The sequence below is a fragment of the Alligator mississippiensis genome, chromosome 5 (genome assembly GCF_030867095.1).
Source record: "Alligator mississippiensis isolate rAllMis1 chromosome 5, rAllMis1, whole genome shotgun sequence".
NCBI lineage: Eukaryota > Metazoa > Chordata > Crocodylia > Alligatoridae > Alligator > Alligator mississippiensis.
Genome location: NC_081828.1, coordinates 156647862 through 156667574, shown reverse-complemented (window position 1 = coordinate 156667574; position 19713 = coordinate 156647862). Strand labels below are relative to the sequence as shown.

The following is a 19713-nucleotide window of genomic DNA, read 5'->3' as shown; positions in this document are numbered from 1 at the left end:
AGAACTTCTTCACAGTTAGAGTGGCCAAGGTCTGGAACAGGCTCCCAAGGGAGGTGGTGCTCTCCCCTACCCTGGGGGTCTTCAAGAGGAGGTTAGATAAGCATCTAGCTGAGGTCATCTGAACCCAGCACTCTTTCCTGCCTATGCAGGGGGTTGGACTCGATGATCTATTTAGGTCCCTTCCGACCCTAGCATCTATGAATCCGCGCCCCCGCCATAGGCTCCATTCCAGTCGTGCCACCTGTGGGGCATGGGGAGCTAAGCTCCATGCTCCACTCTGGCCACAGCAGCTGCTGCTTCCCACTGGCAACATCTGAGGCTTGGGCGCTGCTGGGAGGGGCAAGGGGCTGCAGACCTGGGTCCCTGGCCCCCTCCAGCAGGACTGGGAGCGGGGGGAAGGCAAAGGGCTTTGGGTAAAGAGTGAGGGACACTGGCGGGGTTGGGGGGGCCTGTGGGTCAGGAGTGAGGGGCAGGGGCAGCGCTATAAAGACAGTGGGAGGGACAGCCGGAGCTGGACCCACATTCTGGTAAGCGAAGGGGACGGGGAGCTTTGAATTTCCAGGATGAAATGCCCAAAATGAAACACCAACATTTATAGATATTTAGAATGTATTTATTATAGTGATTGAGGCACTGGTAAGCTTCCAAATTGCTTTAAAATTTGTAAATTTATCAATAAAACATTGTGTTCAACTGTGTGTGTGTGTGTGTGTGTGTGTGTGTGTGTGTGTGTGTGTGTAAAAACAGCATTTCATTTTAATCGTGGAAAAAATGTGGATTTGGGGGTTTTTAATCAGGTAATTTGCAATTTTATCAGAGAATTCGTGATTTTTAAAAAGAGAAAATCAGGATCCCTGGTAATTACATTACCAGTTTGTCCATAGAAAAGAGACAACCCTTGCCTCCATTTAGAGCGTTTATTATGATCATTATTCCTGAAGTATTCACTTTAAAGAAAAACTGCACGAAGAGTGTGGAAGGAAATACAGATACAGCACCCACTAATAAAATATTGTATGTAGGTATTCCATACTACAGTGGTTTTGCAAAGCCTCCTTTTATTTCATGAAATTTATTGACGCTTGAAAAATAACTGCATAATTTTATTTTAAATCTCTGATGTTGAGTCAGAGAATCAGCTTCTGATCATTGAATTCACCAAATGCCCATTGAAAAAAGTATTTGCAAATTTACAGTATTATCTCATTTGAAAATTTCCACATATAGCTGCTAACTGTTTGGTAAAGAGTTTCCTGGACATGTGGTGGAGCTGAGATGATTCACTGCTTTCTGCTTCTCCTTTAAAAGAATTGCAACATTCGATAAACTAGCAGTTCAGCTTTTACTTTGAATGCTGTCATTTGTAAAGAAGCAGAATAATTGAAGAATCTTTCAAGCTCTGTTCTTTCTCTAAAATTAATTGCTTGATTATTATGCGCTTACAGGAATTTGTTACTGTCTTGGTACGAGACCCAAGAATACAGAAGGAAGACTCCTGGCATTCATATATAAACTATGAGATATTCATTCATGTAAGTATTAATAGAGTGAAAATACTTTGTGTTTCTGCAGCACCCTCTATAATGACTATTAACATTTAGCAAATATTATTGAAATGAGCCTTGGAACACCACACTTCTGGGAGGTACAAAGGTATTATTCTTCTTTCATAGATGGGTAAACAAAAGAACAGATTTGCTGCTTGACTTTGGCCAAGTTACTCAATCAGGGATGGAGGTGGGCGTACAGGCATGTCATGTTGGCTCACATTTGTGTGCTCAGCAACCAATATCCTTTATTTTTCTAACTCTTAAACAGAGAACTCATGTGGCAGACATGGTATGCTCGGGGTCTTACTATAATAAGAAAAAAACATTGGGCATCATGAGTTCCTGTTTATGCAGCTTTCTTTTCAACTAACCACCCATTATTTGCTTCTTAAATAAGATTCTTGACATTCTGTTTACCAAGTTACCGTATGTGGCTGCTGTGATAGTATATATTTTCAGTGTGTCTTGATATTTATATTGTGCCTAGTTCAGTGCTACCTTGATAGGTCAAGTGATTGTTTTAAAGCTTTATAATTTTCATGTACCACATCTGAATAAGAATACATTTGGAATTACACTATTACAGCCTAATTGTGCCACATATTTAATTATTTTTTTGTTGATTTGTATTCAATGGCAATACTTTTTTGGGTGAAATGTTACAGAGACTATAATAATGTATATAAACTAATTGAGATGGAGGATTTTATTTGCTGTTTGAATGGCATTTTGCAAATATAATCAAATACTTAGGTGAAAGTTTGAAAGCACAGTGCTGACATGACTGGCACAAGACTAAATGTTCATGCTTTCTGTGGGTGGGGGGTAATTTATTCTCCATGATGAGAACAAATATTCAAATGCCTGGTAACAAAGCATCCAGCCTGACAAATGCTTATTCCCCAGAAAGAAGTGCAATACTCTAGACCTCTTGGTTCAGAGATGATACCTTTTATGAGACCAACTAAGACATTGCAAAAAATATATCTTTCTTTGCAAGCTTTCATGCAAATGCATCCTTGCAAAGAAAGATATATTTTTTGCAATGTCTTAGTTGGTCTGATAAAAGGTATCATCTCTAAACCAAGAGGTCTAGAGTTTTGCATTTCTTTTTGTCTCAGACCAACATAGCTACTAAATACACCCCTACTCCCCAGAAAAGAATGAGAAGTGGTTGAAACTTGAAATTTCCTCTTTCCAGAAGACTTGACATTTTTTAATTTGGCTTAGTTCTGATTTAAAACATAGCCTATTCTTTTTAAGTGGTGTGGGAAATGGAAATTGTGTATATTTGTAATTTGTAGCTGTGTTGGTGTTTCATGTATTTGTGTTTCTGAAGAGAAAATGTGTCCCTTGGCACCTCAGCATCTGCTGACTGATGGTGATATGAATTAATTTCACCATTGGTATTCAGTCATGGGGAGCAGTGGATCTGACAAGAATTGTTAATTGTTAGGAATACCTCATGTCCAGGGATCCCAAGTCTGCAAGGCTTCTGACTCTCAAGGCTGTCCAGTTCTTAGAGTAACTAGCTCCATGTTGATGAGAACTGGATATCTGTGGGAGTCAGTTGGCCAGAGCTCCCTGGTTTGGGGATATCCAGGTTCCTGGTTTCCTGCTGCAGAGCAGGCTACATTCTGGCAGCCTGGGGAGCAGCTGCCCAAGAATAGGGGATCTGAGGAGTCAGCTGTCCAGAGGCAGTCTGCATGGTGTGGGCTGTGCTAGATCCACTGACCTTGCTGGGCTGCTGAGAAGCCAGGTGGGCAAATTGATAGGAAAACAGGCAAAATGGGAAAATGTTGCTTTGAATGAATTGGCATCTTCTGAGGAGAAAAAAACATCTCTCTGCTGGAAATTTCTGATCAGCTCTAACAGCAATAAGCACTCATACTAGTCCCTGCAATTTAAGTGAAGATATGTTTGGAAGAAGCACATCTAGGATAAATGTTTTGAAGATAATAGCTAGAGCTGGTAAAATATATATATATATATATATATTTTTTTTTTTTTTCCCTACAAAAATCAGTTTCCTGTTGGAATTTTTTTCTGATAAACTTCAGTATGCTGTAACTGAGACTTGAACGTTGGTCACCCCTTGCTTTCGTAACAAAATTACGGGAAATTTGTTCCCTGAAATGTAAAGATCTTGTACTGGCCTGGTGTAGATACAGCCATTTGCATTGCTCTTCTATGAAACTGTATTGACATTTGTCCCTTAGTTTTCAGGAATAGAATTATTTTTCCTCCAATATCAAACCTGTGCTGTTTTTTTCAGTTTAAATGACTTGCAAAGTAAACTGAGTCTCTTTTCCCAATAGACAAATAGCATGTGTTTTACAAGGAAAACATCATGTGTTAGACGACGCTTTCGAGAATTTGTATGGCTGCGACAGAGGCTTCAGAGTAATGCTGTGTTAATGTGAGTAACCTTTTTCTTATTGTCTTTTGCCACTAAATACAGGTTTCTTGTCTGTTCTTTAACTCTGCTTTTAGAGAATCATAAAAACTAAGTTAAATAAGGCTAGTTAGACTATATTCTGTAGTCCCTTTCCCTGCACAAGTTCATTCTCTACCGTATACATATATGAGTGCTTTGCATGGTCTAAAATTAAATGTTTAACAGATGAGGCCTAACACATCCCAAAATTATGAAGTGTTATGCACGAAGTTTGGGGCTGTGCTGAAGTCACTAGCTAATTTAGATACTGCTAGTAGTGTAACCACAATAGCCCAGAGTTCAGGTTAAGCTGACTATTGAAATATTTAATGAACTACTGAGGCAAATTTTGCAGCCCAGACTCAGTTAAAAAAAACCCAAAAAACCATGAATGAGCTGGAGTAAGAACAGAAGGTGCAAATTGTGGAAACAAACATGGAAGGAAGATCTAAGAAGCCAACCATATAGATGAATGGGACCAAAGGCTGAAATGAAAGACACAGCTCAGATCCATCCAGCCATGGCTAGACTATTGCTGGCATCCAAGCTAGTTTAAAGTTAGGTTTGGTATATCTATGCTATACTATAGTATACAAAGCCATGATATTTTCAGCTTTTTTTCCTCCCCTCTATTTAGTTAGGGACTGGCTTTGGTTTGACTGTGTCCAAATACAAGGAGAGGGGGTGCATATCATTAAAATGATGTTCCTAAAATTAGATTATTTCAGTTTTGCCAACTTTCAAGATTTTATCCTAATCTTTGGTGTATTTTCTCAGATCCCCAGTTCGGGAAGCCAGGGAATTACATAAACATTTTAGCAGTCATTCTTTTAAAAAAGTAAAATTTTAGCCTTCATGGTTGCTGAGCAAAGCTCAAAACTTGGACCCTGAAAGTTTTAAAACTAAACAAACACAAAAACAACAATTTGCTTTTAAAGAAAATTCTAATTTGTAAGCCAATCTCTTGCTTTGTTGGGACCTGACACAGCTTTTGAATGCTTGGGGTTGGCAATGCTGTCATTTACTTAAGCAATCTTTCTAAGCCACTTTTAATTTGAATTATTATTACTTTTTTTTTTAAAGACAATTACCTGAACTTCCATCTAAAACACCCTTTTTTAATATGAATAACCCTCAGCATGTAGATCATCGTCGGCAGGGCCTTCAAGAATTTCTTGAGAAGTAAGTACAGTATCTTTTAGAAGTGTTGATTTTGTACTGTTCAATGATGTCATTCTTTTGCTTTTTTTTTAGCACAGCTCATCTCTTGTACATGAGAGCCATCTTGTGGCTTGCCTTATGAAATGCACTTTTAGATTTACCCTTCTCATGAACACGTTTTCATTTGCTTGCATGTTGCAAGAGAATTTCTGTTTAAGCTTTGTGTGTATATCACTGTTTTGATGTTAACTGTGATACAACAGTGAGTTTTGCTGTAAGTATTGTTGTAAGTATTGAAGTATCTAAATTATTTCATGGCTTTATTGGGGTTTAAAATCCAACTATGGTGAAAACTGTTTGTACCTTTTATTGACCAGCAACAAAGAAACAAAGTAATAGGCCCCCTGCTGCTCTCTTTATGTTGGTGGGGAATCTAGCAATTAACACTTTTCTCACAAACAGTTAAGTGCTGGGGGTTAGGGAAGCTCAGCAATGAGGAATCTTATTAGACATGTTTTTCACTAATTCTATCTTCCACATAGTGTATGGATCTCCTAATGTAATGTAAATGAAGCTGTTTCTAACAGCTGAAATAATTTTTACTGCTATGCCAGTTAGCTTTCTTTCAGTAGTCATTACTAAACTTATAGTCAGTGCTTACAGCTTTGCCTGTATCAAATCTTCCACTTGTACCAATACAATTTTACCTGAAGTAGTACTACCACTGATACCAACTTTCTTGTGTAAATTACCCCAGTGCAGACATGGCCTGTAAGGAGTTGGGGCCTGTCCCTTGTATGGGACCTTGAGCTTGAAAACACTGTATAAAAGGTTAGTGCGAATGAGCCCAAAGATTTTTTTTAAGTGGTTGTCTGAGCTAGGCTGTAACCTGAATTAAAATGTGAACAGGACATTAATTCAGTACTTAGACTGTAAGGGCATTTTTTTACATGCTCTGGGACATGGTGCCGGGTGCTTTAATTAGTAAGTTGTAATAATTAAAAGCAACTGCGCGTTGTGTGTATCAGCATCCCCATGTGTCTTCACACAGAAAAAATGGTGGCGGGGTGCTTTGAACTAAAGCTTATTGAACGTGTTTTATTTCAAACACGCTGCCATTTTTTCAGCACAGGGATGCTGATGCATGTGACGCACGGAAGGCTGCCGGAGCTCATCAGTTTCTGTGCTCCAGCAGACTCAGTTAATCGGGTCTGCTCTGACATGCTAGATTTCCAGCACATAAGAGGAGGCTCCCTGAACATTTATAGGAGCCATAAGGTACTACCCTGCCCTACTTTCTACCTAACATGGTTTAAGGAGGTTCAGTGAAACATGAGCTGCTTATTCTTAGCTGTACTCAAAAGGACAGGTTAAAGGCCTGCTCGTGCCTCTGAAACGCTGCCCTACCTTCTGCCTGATTTCAGACTACTATGGTTAACCACCTTTCTTAAACCATGTTAGAAACTTTTTTTTTTGCCAGCAGGAATGCTTGTAGCATAGTCATCTGTTTACTTTTTTACAATTCTTAATATTTTTTGCTAGTGCGATGACTGATGCATTTGTGGTTGTAGTGATGGAACCATTGCTGAAATCAGGCTGTGACCAGCTTCCTGTTTTTATTAACCATTGTTTTGTGTATACAGTATTTCCTTTGAGCATGGTTAGAAGCCAAGCGGGTTGGAATCCTAGCCTTCTGTTGACTTCAGCATGTACCAGCACTGGAGCTCTATCAGTAATAAAAAGATGGGAAAACTTTAAAAATTTGCTGTGCTTTGTGGCACCTGAGTGCAGTCATGCTGGGTATATCTACACGAGATGCTAAATGCTCAGTAGATTAACTCTACTGCGCATTAGTCACTGTGGTAAAAAGCTATTGTGCAGCAGAATTAGTATACTGAGCATTAGTGTCACTAACAAGGCATATACCAACACTACTGCGGAGTAGTGCCAGTTACTGCACATTTAGTTAGTACCTATAATAACAGGTACTAAACTCAACGTGCAGTAACTACAGTGCATTAATGCACATGTAGACATGTCCACTGGTTCTCTGGTCAATGTGCTGTATAGCTTTGTGCTTAATCCTTTGCTATCAGTTTGGGATGGGCTGAGGGAGATCTGTGTTAGTATGTTTAATAATTGAGGAGGGCCAGGGAGAGTGTTAACCCTTTTAACTACATTTTAGCAAAAGTCATGTCTGTCCCTGCATAGAATTGTGTGTAGCAGTTCTTGGCAGCAAGGTCAGTTGACAGAGTGTGGCTTGAGTACACTAATCACACCACATTTGGTGGGCTTAACTTTCAGACAGCTCCAGAGCTAGGAACACTGAGAGTCAGGACAAAGCTTGTGGGCACTGAAGTATCCATGTTTGAGTTCTCCACCCTTTTCTGTGCCATACTGTGGAGTATTGTGTTTCCAGAAGCACTCTCTCATTTTTTAAAACGAAATGTTGAGAAATGGTGCTGAACACTGTTTGGGCCTCTGAATTTTATTACAGGAAAAACGGTTTCTATCTAGGGGTTGTGCCTCCACAAGTGGGTATGGGTAGGTGTAAGAGAGAGAGGTTTCCCTTTAAAGAGGTTGGCTTTCCAGCTTTTTGAACACCTCTAGGTTAACTGGATATTGTGAGAGTGGAAAATGACAACATGCTGAGTATTTCAACCTCATGCCATTACCCTAAGAATATTAAGATGAGTATTGTACACCAAAGTTTTAGAAGACGGATTTACTCTTTGATGTAGCAATTTGAATGTTTGCTCTTGGATGTTGCATGAAATGTAGCACCTTTTTCTCAGCTCTGGGTAATGCTTGGGAGAGTTATGTTTTGGTGACTTGGCTTGATGTCTGTGTGCACTATTATTGCCCTCTGCTGGCTGGAATGTCAGGCATGATTCTGTTTCTAGCAATGTTCTCTTAGTTCAGCAACCTAGTTCACCTTTATCTGTGAGCTTGAGGGGGTGGTTCCTTTTCTTGGAACCAAGGGTTATTAATTCTTTCCCTGAGGTTGCATTTTATATGACTTGCTGACAAGTGTGTTAAATTGTATAATAACAGTGTGAAGTCACTGCTGACTTTGCAGTATAAGAAACTCTGTGACTATTAAAGATGAAGTGTGGTTAATCTGAGACCTTTCTAATTCCTTTGCCTATTTTTTAAGCAGTTGGCATCATTTTACTCTGTGGATTGAAATTCTGTGCCCAACACTTTCTACAGCACTGGTTCTTCAGCAGCTCCAGGGGTTGGACAGGCCATGTAGCCCTGAGGGGGAAAGAGCCTCTTAGGAAACAGTAAGGTATAACTGAGGCAGGCATCCATCCCTCATCATTTCTCATGCAACAGTCTAGTACCATGGATGACCTGAGGAACAGGGATTCCCCATTATCCAGGATTGGGTGGGGTCAGTCTAGAAGAAACTGACAGGGGCTTTAAAATCCAAAACTATAAAAGTGAGCAGTTAGCCAGAGTGAGGATAGCTTTCTTCCAGGCAGAACAACACACTAGCCTGGCATTAGCTTATGGGAGTGGACAGAATAGGGATCCAAACCCACATTGTCAATCAGGCTGAGGAACATGAGTCATAGACAGAGAAATAGAAGGACCCCCTCTAAATCCAGACCCCTTCAATCCCTTATTGGTCTATTGTAATATTTTGATATACTTCCAAATTAAATTGGAGCAGAAGTATCCATTAACTTTCAATGAGTCTTAGACTCCTTGTGTCAGGGGCTCCTGAAAATCTCATCAGGTGCTTTTAAAAATCCCAGCTTCACCACCTCTACATCTTTTCTGTTTGTCTTCTCCATCCACCTTTTTGTGAGGAGGCTACTTGAGCAAATCCCACAGCACTAGCAGAAAAGAGAGAGAGCAGAGCACTTGTGCTGGAAGTAGGGGGAGGAAAAGAATCTCATTTGCGTGAGTTTCCTGGCCCTGCCATGCAGGGCATCTGTGTTTCTTATTACTGTATAAACCAAGGCAAGGGCTTGGCTTTCAATTTCAAACAAAAATAAAGCATAATAGTGTGTTTGTTTTTATTTGGGTTTAGATCAGGGTATCAAACTCACTCAGAGATGCTGCATGCAGGGAAAGCTGGTCCAGACCCATATGCAGCAACCAGGGCTGGATGGTAGGACTCCATGGGCAAGATCCAGACCATAAGCCATACCTTTGACACCTCTGGTTAGATTAATCTGATTTCATCATATGTTCATAGCAAAAAATATACTTGTCTTACAGATAAATTATCATTTTGAATTAACAAAGAACAGTAAAACTCGGTTCTTGTCACTTGTGTAATTTTATGTTTCAAAACTGTACTTTTGTAATAGCCATGTATCAGTGTGGTTACAGTTCCTTTTTTGGAATAAGGAAAACTACATTTCCACTTGGAAACTTTCCTGAAGACGCTGTTTTTTCATGCTCACGAATGTTTCTTTAAATTTATTCAAGAAGCTTGTTAAAATGGAGAGAAAAAGGTCAAAAAATTTATCAACACTACATTTTATAAATCCTCTTCTCCCTCATCATTTTTCTGCACAAAATTTAATGTGGAGGTCAAAAACCTTCTTAGAACAACGATTTGCATACTTGTTTATTTTAACTGTACATTTAGTTCCCCAAACCAGTTAAATTTAAGTTGCAGACAATTATATCATTACAGCTACAGCCTTTAGTGACTATAATTGGAGGCATTCTCTCAGAAAAGTTTGGCTTAAGAAGAGAGTGTAAGTATCTACTGCTAATACCCATTAGTGTGACTACTGATGCTTAATATTTCAGTTAGCCATTACATGCGTACTATGACAGTTTATGACAAAATTAACAAGCAAACTGGTTTAAAGATTCAGTCCAGTGCTGATTTCCCAAATTGAGTCCTGCTTTCATCTCCTTACCATGTATGTGTAAAAATTGTGAATAACTTCATTGGGCCAGACACAATGTTGCCTTGCACCTAATCATTTTCAGTAGTGCAGAGTGGGTGTAAAATATTGCCATTGTATTTGTAGTGTTTTGCACTCTGCATTGGTATGTGGTCACATGAGATTCTGAGCATGAGTGGATTGGACTGATAGGCTTTGATCAGTCTAATCATATAAGATTTACTTGGATAAGTGACAGATTCAGAATCAGGCTCTATCTTTGTATTAGAGGTCTTGTGAATAGAGTAGCTAAAATTGTTCTTATTTGAATATGGAATGTCATGTAGTGTGGTGTGGTGTCTAACCCTTCATTTCTGTTTACTATTTTTTAGTTAAATTCTCTCTCAAATTCTTGCCTTTTGCCTGCTACTTTCTAACTTGCTTGTTTCAGTAAGTCTTCTTTTTTAAAAAAAAAGTATGACAAGATTCACTCTACTTTTAAGGGGTGGCAACTGAGTTTTGTTTACGCTGGGCTGTTTTCCCCTTACTTTCTGTATTTGAACCTTGAGTGTATGTTCGATAGAGGGCACCAGAACACAGGCTGTGATCAGTTGTTTCTGGAAGATTTTATTTTTTCTCTCCCCCATGATATGATGTAAATAGGCAGAGTAAATTTGCTGAAAACGAAATCAGAGTGTTAACCTTCCACAAGCATAGAAGTGTGCATCTGTCATTGTATTAGGTTACAGTAGATACAGGAAATCTTTAGTTAGGATTAAGTTGTACTGTTCAGCCATATGTTATTCTCCTGCAGCAGAACTGTATATAATATATCTAATAAAATCATGTTGAAGAAAACCAGATTTTGGCCTTTGTCCAAATAAGACAAAACACATGTTTTTGTCTTTTGCAAATGGTCTTGTTTTAACTGGGGGAGAGGGCATATTCCTCTCATATCCTATAGCATGTCTTAAATCTACCTACTTTTGTTGCTATTTCATGTTCTCTTTCTGCAGACATATAGATATCAAAAATATTTACTGAAACTGCTTATATTCTCATAACCACAAATAAAAAAGGTTTGATTGTCTCAAATTCAAATCTAGGGCCTGACCCAGCAAACCAGTACTCATGTAGGTATTCCTTATGTAAGTGAGCTGATGCATGGCATGAGTGAGACTTTATTGTGGGAAGAATGACTACTTGCATGAATAAATATTTGTAGGTTAGGGATTCCAGTTCTGCTCTAGAGATGCAGAGGAAAAATCTTGCTTTTTAAAGCTGTCTAGTCATTATTTTTAGTCTCTGCTAAAACACCCTCATTTGGTGTTACCATGTTTTACCTCCCCCGTGCCTTTCCACCTTCCTTTTTTGTTTTTTCTGCATGTCATGTCTTGCCTTTTAGATTGTAAAATGTTTGGAGCGATCATTTTATATTTATTTGTACAGTACCTAGCACAGCAGAGCCACAGCCATGAGTACTACCATATTATTAATATTTAATGATAGCAATAACTTCTGGTGACAAAGCACACGTACTTTTTTCAGAGGAAAGAATATTTTGAACATGAAAACATGAGGCTAGAAATTAATCGCACATACACTTTATTTTTCATTTTGATTGCTTTTTAATTACATCCTTCAAGCAATGTAACTTGCTGGTAGCAGAATAAAAAAGGCAAAAGTTGTTATCCCTTAATTAAAGGGTAGAAGAGAAGTTTCAAGGGCATAAACTATGTGAAGAGTGCTCATATATCTGCTTACAAGCCAGTTTTGCAAAGCATATAAATGTTTTTTTTCCCCCTCAGAGATGTACTATCTCTGATTAGTTTAACGAACATCTTTTCTCTCTAATTCTTCCTTTCAATCTCTCTTCACTTGTTTAACCTCCAGGTGGCACTATTAAGCAGAAAAGAAAATTACTGTGAAATAATGAGTCCAATGTAAAGTAAAATTGGAAATTGAATTATAGCTGCAGAAAAAGGACAGTAGCCTTGAGGTCCTGATCAACCTGTACTCTTATCACTTTTGTTTGCTGTTCCCATGTGTTAGGTTACCAGCAAGTTAATAACAGTGCTTCAGCAGTTCAAGGTTTAGTAGAATTGCACTGGACATGAAATAAAGCTAAAATGAATTTGTGTCCAATATCATTGACATTAGTGCTCATTACTTCTGTGGTGTAATGCCTCAAACCATCTAAAATCAATTTTAAAGATTACCCATTATTTTATAAAGAAAATAAAATACATTTCAAACAGCAACAAAGCTGTAAGTATAGTGTAATCTCATGAGCAGTTAGTTACTTGTGTGTTGGCTGAGTGGCAGGAAACTACTGAAGGTACAGAACAAGAAAATCTGCAAGGAAACTAAAACCAGTGTACAATGAATTTAGTAGGCCAGCTTTTATGATACTTCTCTGAATATGACATGCAGAAGTCAAAACTGCAAAAATGTGAATTTCTTCATGGTCACGTTTGTAAATCTGGAAAGCAAACTAAGATTTATTTAAAGGGAAAAAAGAATGAGTTTACTCCTACAAGTGCTTACACTGAAAATCTGGATTTATTGTGTGGTATGATTCTTTTTCTTTTTGTCATGATGTTTGTCTTATTTCTTGTTTGGGATTTTACGTTTACCAAGAGTCTGTGCTGAAATCCCTTTTCTGTGGCCCGTGAATGATGGCTTTTCAAACTGTATTCATGAAGCTGCTGTTGTTGAGAAAGAAGGGAGGTGTGGGTTTAAGTTCTGTGTTGTTGCATGCTACTGCATGGCTTCTTTGGGGACACTGAGAAGTTATTTTAAACATATTGTGCATTAATATGTTGTAGGCATGAATGTTAAGAAGATAAATTATGATTGGTGGTTATTTTTAAGTAAATTAGGAGGGGGTTATAGGAGTAAAAAGCTGGCTGTTATCAGAGTTTTAAAAATGATTTTATCTTAGCACATAGCTGAAGCTAGTCACTATTAGAACTCTACCATCTTAAATAGAATCTCACATCAAGTATAGGAGAAAATTATAGCCACATTTTTCATCACTGTAAATTTTTAAGTTGAATTATTTTGTGTATGTGTACAAGCACTTACTACACATGGTTATATCCCAAATTTACAATTATGTTTCTGCTCATGTATTTTGCTTTGCAATTTTATAGGCTCTAACTGAAAGCCAGAAATCTTTTAAACCTTTTTACATTAAATACTATTGGAATGTTTTCTATAATAGACAATAGTTTTAGTGTACTTATATCTTAAAATGTTACAGTTCAAGCATGTGTCTAGTCTTGTGAAATACGAATAACCAGTCTATAATAATTTTATTTTAATTGGAGTATTTTTATAATACACTTGGTTTGGGGCTTTTTTTGGTCTTCATCCATTCTTATGTTAATGTTATCGCTTGTATCCCATTGTACAGTGGTAAATCTAATAATTAAAGGGAAGCATATTCATAAATAAAGGTAATCTAAATATTAGTAAGTAGGAAAATGTTGTCCCTTAATATCTTAATCTTGCTTTGAAATATTTTAGTAATTTTTGTATTCAACATTAATCATTAGCAAAGTAAATTTTTGCTAATGTTGAGCATTTCCATTAGATTCAATAGGACTAGTCACATCAGTAAAGTTATACACACTCAAAACATTTGACAGAATCTGGCCCTTATTGTCTCCTGCTAATCATGTTAGATTAGGCATATTGTACGGTTCCCTCTTTCTTAAAATATTGCAGTAGTACTGCATATTCAGAGTAGCAACAATGATGCTCAGATTTCAATCCTTCCAGAGTAAACTGACTCTGACTTTCCGTATTTCTTGAATATTGTACTCTGATTACACACTATTCATGAAATAAAATAGTTTATGCTGAGTGTATTTGACCACTTATTTTTATAAATAAAAAGGCTAAGATGAGGGGTTTTGTCTGAGCTTCCTGAAAACATTTTACCATCACATTTGTCAATGTGGCTCAATGGCATTTTTATTCTACTTTTATATAAAAATTTGTAGAAGTGTAAAATACTTTGGCTGAGATTCAAAAACATTCTACTACTCATAGGTATTTCAAAGTCCAGACATTTCATGTTTCTAAACTACTCCATCTTCTTCAACTCCCTCAAAAGAAATGGGTGAATTATAATGTTAGAACATTTTAATATTTTCATAATACAGAAACAGTTCTTGAGTAGACATCAACATTTCCAAAGTGTATATGATTTCACACTCCTTTAAAAGCATTAATTGATCCACATGGTAATAACAGATGGTTAAATGGAAGAAATGTCCTTGAAGTTATTCTTATAACAGATGTTTTTAACTATTTGCTTCATGTTTTTACTCACCTAAAATTCCAAATAATATAATAAGAAAGTAGCATATACCCAGTCATTTTAGTATGTCCAGTACTGACTTGGGATTAATTTAAAGCATTTGAAAACATGACAACATTGAGAGATTGTTCTGGTAAAACAGTTGAATATAATATAAACATTTGTTTTTCTTTCTTTCTTTTTAAAGGATCCTACAAAACGCGTTATTGCTTTCGGACAGTAGGCTTCACCTCTTCTTACAGACTCAGCTAAGCCCAGAAGATATCGAGGCTTGTGTGTCTGGACAAACAAAATATTCTGTGGCTGATGCGATTCTTAAGTTTGCCTCTCTGCATCGACGTTTTCCTATTGAAGATGGAGAGAGGAAAAAAGGAAAAATTGATGCAGATTCTGATTCAGAGAGGTTACTTCCTTACTTTCTTACATTCTGAAATTTTATATATATATATACACACATGCATATACACACGCTTCACTTTTTTTGTTGATGTAATACTAAGATAATGAAAAAATTAATTGACTGAGATTTTATTGAGCTGTGACAGCTCATCATAGAAGTCTTCACACACACCTCCACACTGAATTAATGAATGCAGCAGAAATTCAATTATCTGCATTCTGATTATGTGAATTTCATTTAGTCAGACTTGAATTATTCGCGTTTAAATTATCTTGCTAAAAAAATATCCAACTGCACTCCAAATGGCTAATTAAAAGTCCAAATTTCCTGTCTCTCTTTGTGACTGGAGATAATTAAAGTTCTCCTCTGTTACTCAGGCTTTGAGTGTGTTGTGAAAACCAATTTCCTCTTTTTATTTTTTTTTTCTTTCCCCTTTTCTGCAGTTCATCCTCGGGGCTTGGACACAGTAGTGATGACAGCATTTCACATGGATGCAAAGCAAGCCCAGCTTCTGAAGAATCCTGAAAAATCATTTGTATATTGCCATCCTAGTACAGACAGAATGGCTCATGTTACGTTTGCTAGTTACAGCCACATGTATTTATGTAAACACAGTTTTGCAATAACATGTACCTAAAAAGATAACTATTCTTCCTCTGGTTTTTTAACATACTGTGATAATGTTCGTTGGTTGTTTTTTTTATCAGAGTTGCATGTTACTTATCATATTTAAGTTTATACAACCATTAGAATCTCAACCAATATTAGGATAGTGATGCTCTGTGGCAAAATATGGCTGATACAATATGTCCCTTGATTATATGTTTTAGATCTTAAAAATAATTATATTTTATTCACTTAGTTTAGAACTATGTCAAATTAAATATACTCAAAGCACCTTTTGCAGTTTATATCAGAGATGTTTCACTTCAAACAGTCATTTGACATTGATGAAATTATACATGCCACATGGCATTAACTTTTTAAGGTAGCATGGCAGCATAAGCGAACAATAACTGTACAAGGGATATGCTGTTGACAATTTGAGATGGATAGTGTCTTCCTCTAGTCTTGCTCCAGTGCATGGAAAACTTGCTTTTATCACGCACAAGAACTAGAGGCCAAAAGTTTCAAGCACAGTCACTTAAGTCAGGCATGTATATAACAGTGACATGATTTTCAGGGGTGTTTGACACCCTCAGTTCACATGAAAGATGGTGGGAGTTATGAAGGTTCACTCCCAGTAAAAGTCATGGGTGAAATTTTGTTTTCATTGAAGTCAATGGCAGAATTTCCCATTGGCTTCTCTGGGGTCAGGGTTTTGCCCTAGGTGGTCAGCTTTTAGGCAGCTGTTTCAAACTATTAGTGAAGGTTCTCTATTTAATGTTTTAAAAGAAGTGCAATCATCTCTCCAGTAAGTTGATAATCACATAATTATAACAGTACAAATGCAGACCTCTATGAAGTCTTTAGTTACAAACTGGAATATCTGGAACCACTGATTTCACCTTTACTATAGTAAATGCACTGGAACATTGATTTTTTTTTCCACAAATGAAAGGCAGGGCTGAACACTTGTTAACTACAAACATTTTGTTTTAACTAAGTATCTGCTGTGCTCTATATGTTCACAGTAACAGAGAGGTATCACCCTGAGTCTGTCAGTAGAACTTGTTTCAGTGTTTTGTTGTATTTATATTTGTTGTTTTTTAACTACTACTGAAAATAAGCCACTGGTTTTGATTCTGTTCCCAATGAAATAATGGCAAAAATCTCATTGACTAAAGGGCTTCAGGTTCAGGCCTAATATAGATTTTTGCCTCTGAAGGATACTTTGGCTAGTATCAGGGAAGAGATGTTTTTACCCTGTGCATTAAAGAAAAAAAATAAATGTTATTAAATGGTCAACTAATAAAAGTTAGTGTAGACATGTATGGGCCTGTTCTTAAAGTATCCAGCTGGGAATCTGTGAAATTTCAGAATGTGTGTTTTAATAGCCTAAGGATAACATCACTTAGGTAACTACTTTGAACCACTGTTTTCTGTTGATGGTAGCACTTTTTTTTAGACCAGTTTTATTGAATTGCACAAATGTATCTAGTCACCATCTCTGCTTGGGTGCAGAAAAGCATTTTCATGCGGTGATAACATTTAATTAAAGCAACAAGTTATCACTACAAACTTAACTAGAAGAAAGCTGTTATTGCTAATTGGTGACTTTCATTTGATTTAACTTTTTCTTGTTTCTTTTACCTCATCGATAGACTTGGTATTTAGCAAATTTGAGGTATTTAGCAAATAGTGAAAAATAATGTGATATGCAAAAACTGGAATAATGTCCTTGGAAAGGGAATTAGATACCTTTTTTATTTTCTTTACTACACTTCTTGCTTGTGTATGTGTTTTGGGGGGCTGTTTTGTTTTTTAACATTTAGGTAGATCATTTAATGCACTTTACATTGTGTACTCTGCTAACTTGTAATCTAAATACGTATCTAAAATTACAACAAATTTAAGAGGTGGAGGAATCCTGTATCTATTTTTAATTCAGGGAGCTTCTCTTTTGTGTATTAAAGTTTTCAAGGCAGCCTGTGTATCAGTAATACTTGGATGTGTAATAACTGTATGTTATTAGCTTTTATCTCACTCAATACACTTCTATACTATAAAATCCGTTCCCTTATTTTCTTCCTGCTCTTTGTGGAAGTTAATGAAGAATGTTGTTCTTTTCAAAGTTGTTGGTATACCATATATTAGTGAAATTTTTCATGTTAAATGTTAATGAAGAATATTTTCTGTTCCAGTGTTTGCTTAGTATGTTCCAAAATATTGTAAGCAAGTGTTTTAGGAAATTGTCCTAAATTTGTGAAATTTAATATAAAAATTGTAATTTTGTTTATGACTTTGAGTTAGTAATTTTAGTACTATATTAAATATTGTTTTAATTTCAAGAAGAAACTCTTACCAGTGTTTTCTCAAGTTTTTTGTTGCAACTAAGCAATATTTCAGTTTAATTTTCAAATAGATGTGATTTATTATTATATTCTGATTCCCCACTTCCAGATTCAGAATTCTTCTTTATTTTTGCTGAGAATCTACCCTTTATAATCTAATCTCTTTGTATCTAAAAAACCTTTTATATAAAAGAACATTCGCAAGTAACAAACAGAGAAAAATATAATTTTTATCTCCTATTTACACTGATGTAAATGTAAGAGTAAAAAAAAATCCCATTTCCTACTTTTTTTGTTCTTTGTCATGACTTTATATTACTTAGTACAATTTACTCTTTTTTAAATTAACTTTTTTGTTTGCTATGGGTTTTTGAGCAGTATGTAAACAAACAAAATCTTAGTTTACACTTTTGTATATTAATACACGTATCATCAGAGTAACGTAAATTTGTAGTCAACAACCTGTTACTTGCAATGCCACTAAAATGAAGATAACAAAAATCCCCTGTTAAAAGAAAACTGTTCATTTAATAACAGTTCACTTTTTATAAACATTGAATATTTAGCCACTTGGCTTTCTTCATTCTCCCAACACATAACATTTCAAAATTCTGTGCCCAGTATTTTTTCATTTTGGTTCCTTGACACTTTTATCAATATGCTAAAGGTAATTTTTCAGAACTATATTAAAAAGTATCTACATTTATATTTGTTGACATGTTCTGCTGTAAAATTCAAGAAGCACATAGCAGCATTTTCAAGAAATGGATAAAATAAAAGCCTTGTTTAAGTAGATGCTCTTATAAGTAGTATCAATAACGATGATCATTGTCTACCCCGAAAAGGGCTTTTTGTCACTACTTTCTACGTTGCTGAATCCTTCTTTGTAAGTGCAAAAATGTAAATCAATATTTCCAGTATAAAGACTATGATTCCCCTCATGAAAGGCCTAAATGATTAAAGAAAAAACAAGTATTTTCCCTTTAAAATATTCCTTAACATACTCCGTTTTACTTTGTTTCCTGAAATAAATCATATTTTTAAATTAAACTGAATTATCTTTCATAACAGAAACCAAAAATACCCCTTTTGATTTGGAATATTTAGAGTTCATGTATATGTATGTATAATATATATATGTATATTTATATATATATATGTTATACCTATCATACATATACATAACACTGACTTACAACTTTGCTATTTTATTGTATATTTGTTTGTCAAAAGTTTTTAAATAACAGTTCCTTGTTGATATAGCAACTCTCTGGTCTAGGTCTGCAATTACAATATACACTACTTAAAATTAAAATGATTATCTACAGTTTGGCATCAAATACAAAAAGGAGGAAAACTCTTGCAAGCTCGGAGGCAAAGCTGAGCACATTTCCTGCAGATCCTCTTTTAGAAAGCTGCAAAGAAAAACTTCACCAACTCAAACAGACTTCCCAGAACCTTGCGATCTCTCTTTGTAGCTGTCCCTCAGTACCAGCTTCCCCTTGCCTACACACTGCTCCTGCCTGCGAAGCTCTCACCAACTGCTGGAAGCTGCAAAACTTTTGCTAATTGTTAGGACCACAGTTCCACCAGTTTTGACATTTGCCACCAATTGATTTAGCAGCACAAGCTCCTCTGGTGCCTGAGTCTTGCCTTGCCTTTCACCACAGGCCAGGCTGACGCTTTTAAACTGCATCCTTCCTCCCTTGATTTTGGTTTTTTGGTTTTCCTAACTTTTGTCCATTCCACTCACTAACCATCTGGCTCCATGCTACGAGGAAAACAGTTACTACCAGAAGTGCCTAGTCGTCATCAGCCCCCCTAAAGTCTCCTGCCTCTGCTCCTGGAGGCAGCACTGGCACCACTTGCAGTTGAGTTTTGCTAGTTTCTTACCTCAGGGCCTTCATCCTCTCTTCCCCCCCACCCCACTTGCTGTAGTTTTTCCTGCAGCTGCAAGCAGAGACTGACTGTGTGTGCAGGGGGCTCTCTCCGCAGCTCGCTCCCTCCCTCCCTCCCTCCCTCCCC

The 19713-nt window shown here is 36.6% G+C and overlaps 1 protein-coding gene and 1 long non-coding RNA gene across 2 annotated transcripts in view; one reads left to right on the top strand and one right to left on the bottom strand.

The window, feature by feature from the left end:
* Positions 1-17692, top strand: part of SNX10 (sorting nexin 10) — a 72748-nt gene extending 55056 nt beyond the window's left edge. Inside the window, exons 3-7 of the mRNA XM_006265355.4 lie at positions 1446-1532; positions 3869-3969; positions 5071-5169; positions 14522-14737; positions 15178-17692. Of these exons, the coding sequence (XP_006265417.1) occupies positions 1446-1532; positions 3869-3969; positions 5071-5169; positions 14522-14737; positions 15178-15259 (585 nt within the window). The 3' untranslated portion in view covers positions 15260-17692. The remainder of the gene's footprint in view (positions 1-1445; positions 1533-3868; positions 3970-5070; positions 5170-14521; positions 14738-15177) is intronic.
* LOC106739569 (uncharacterized) lies at positions 11593-19677 on the bottom strand. The gene is made up of 2 exons (XR_001372844.3): positions 19582-19677; positions 11593-14679 (listed from the first exon to the last, which is right to left on the bottom strand). It is a non-coding gene; the product is annotated as an uncharacterized LOC106739569 (long non-coding RNA).
* Positions 19678-19713: the final 36 nt, after the last annotated feature.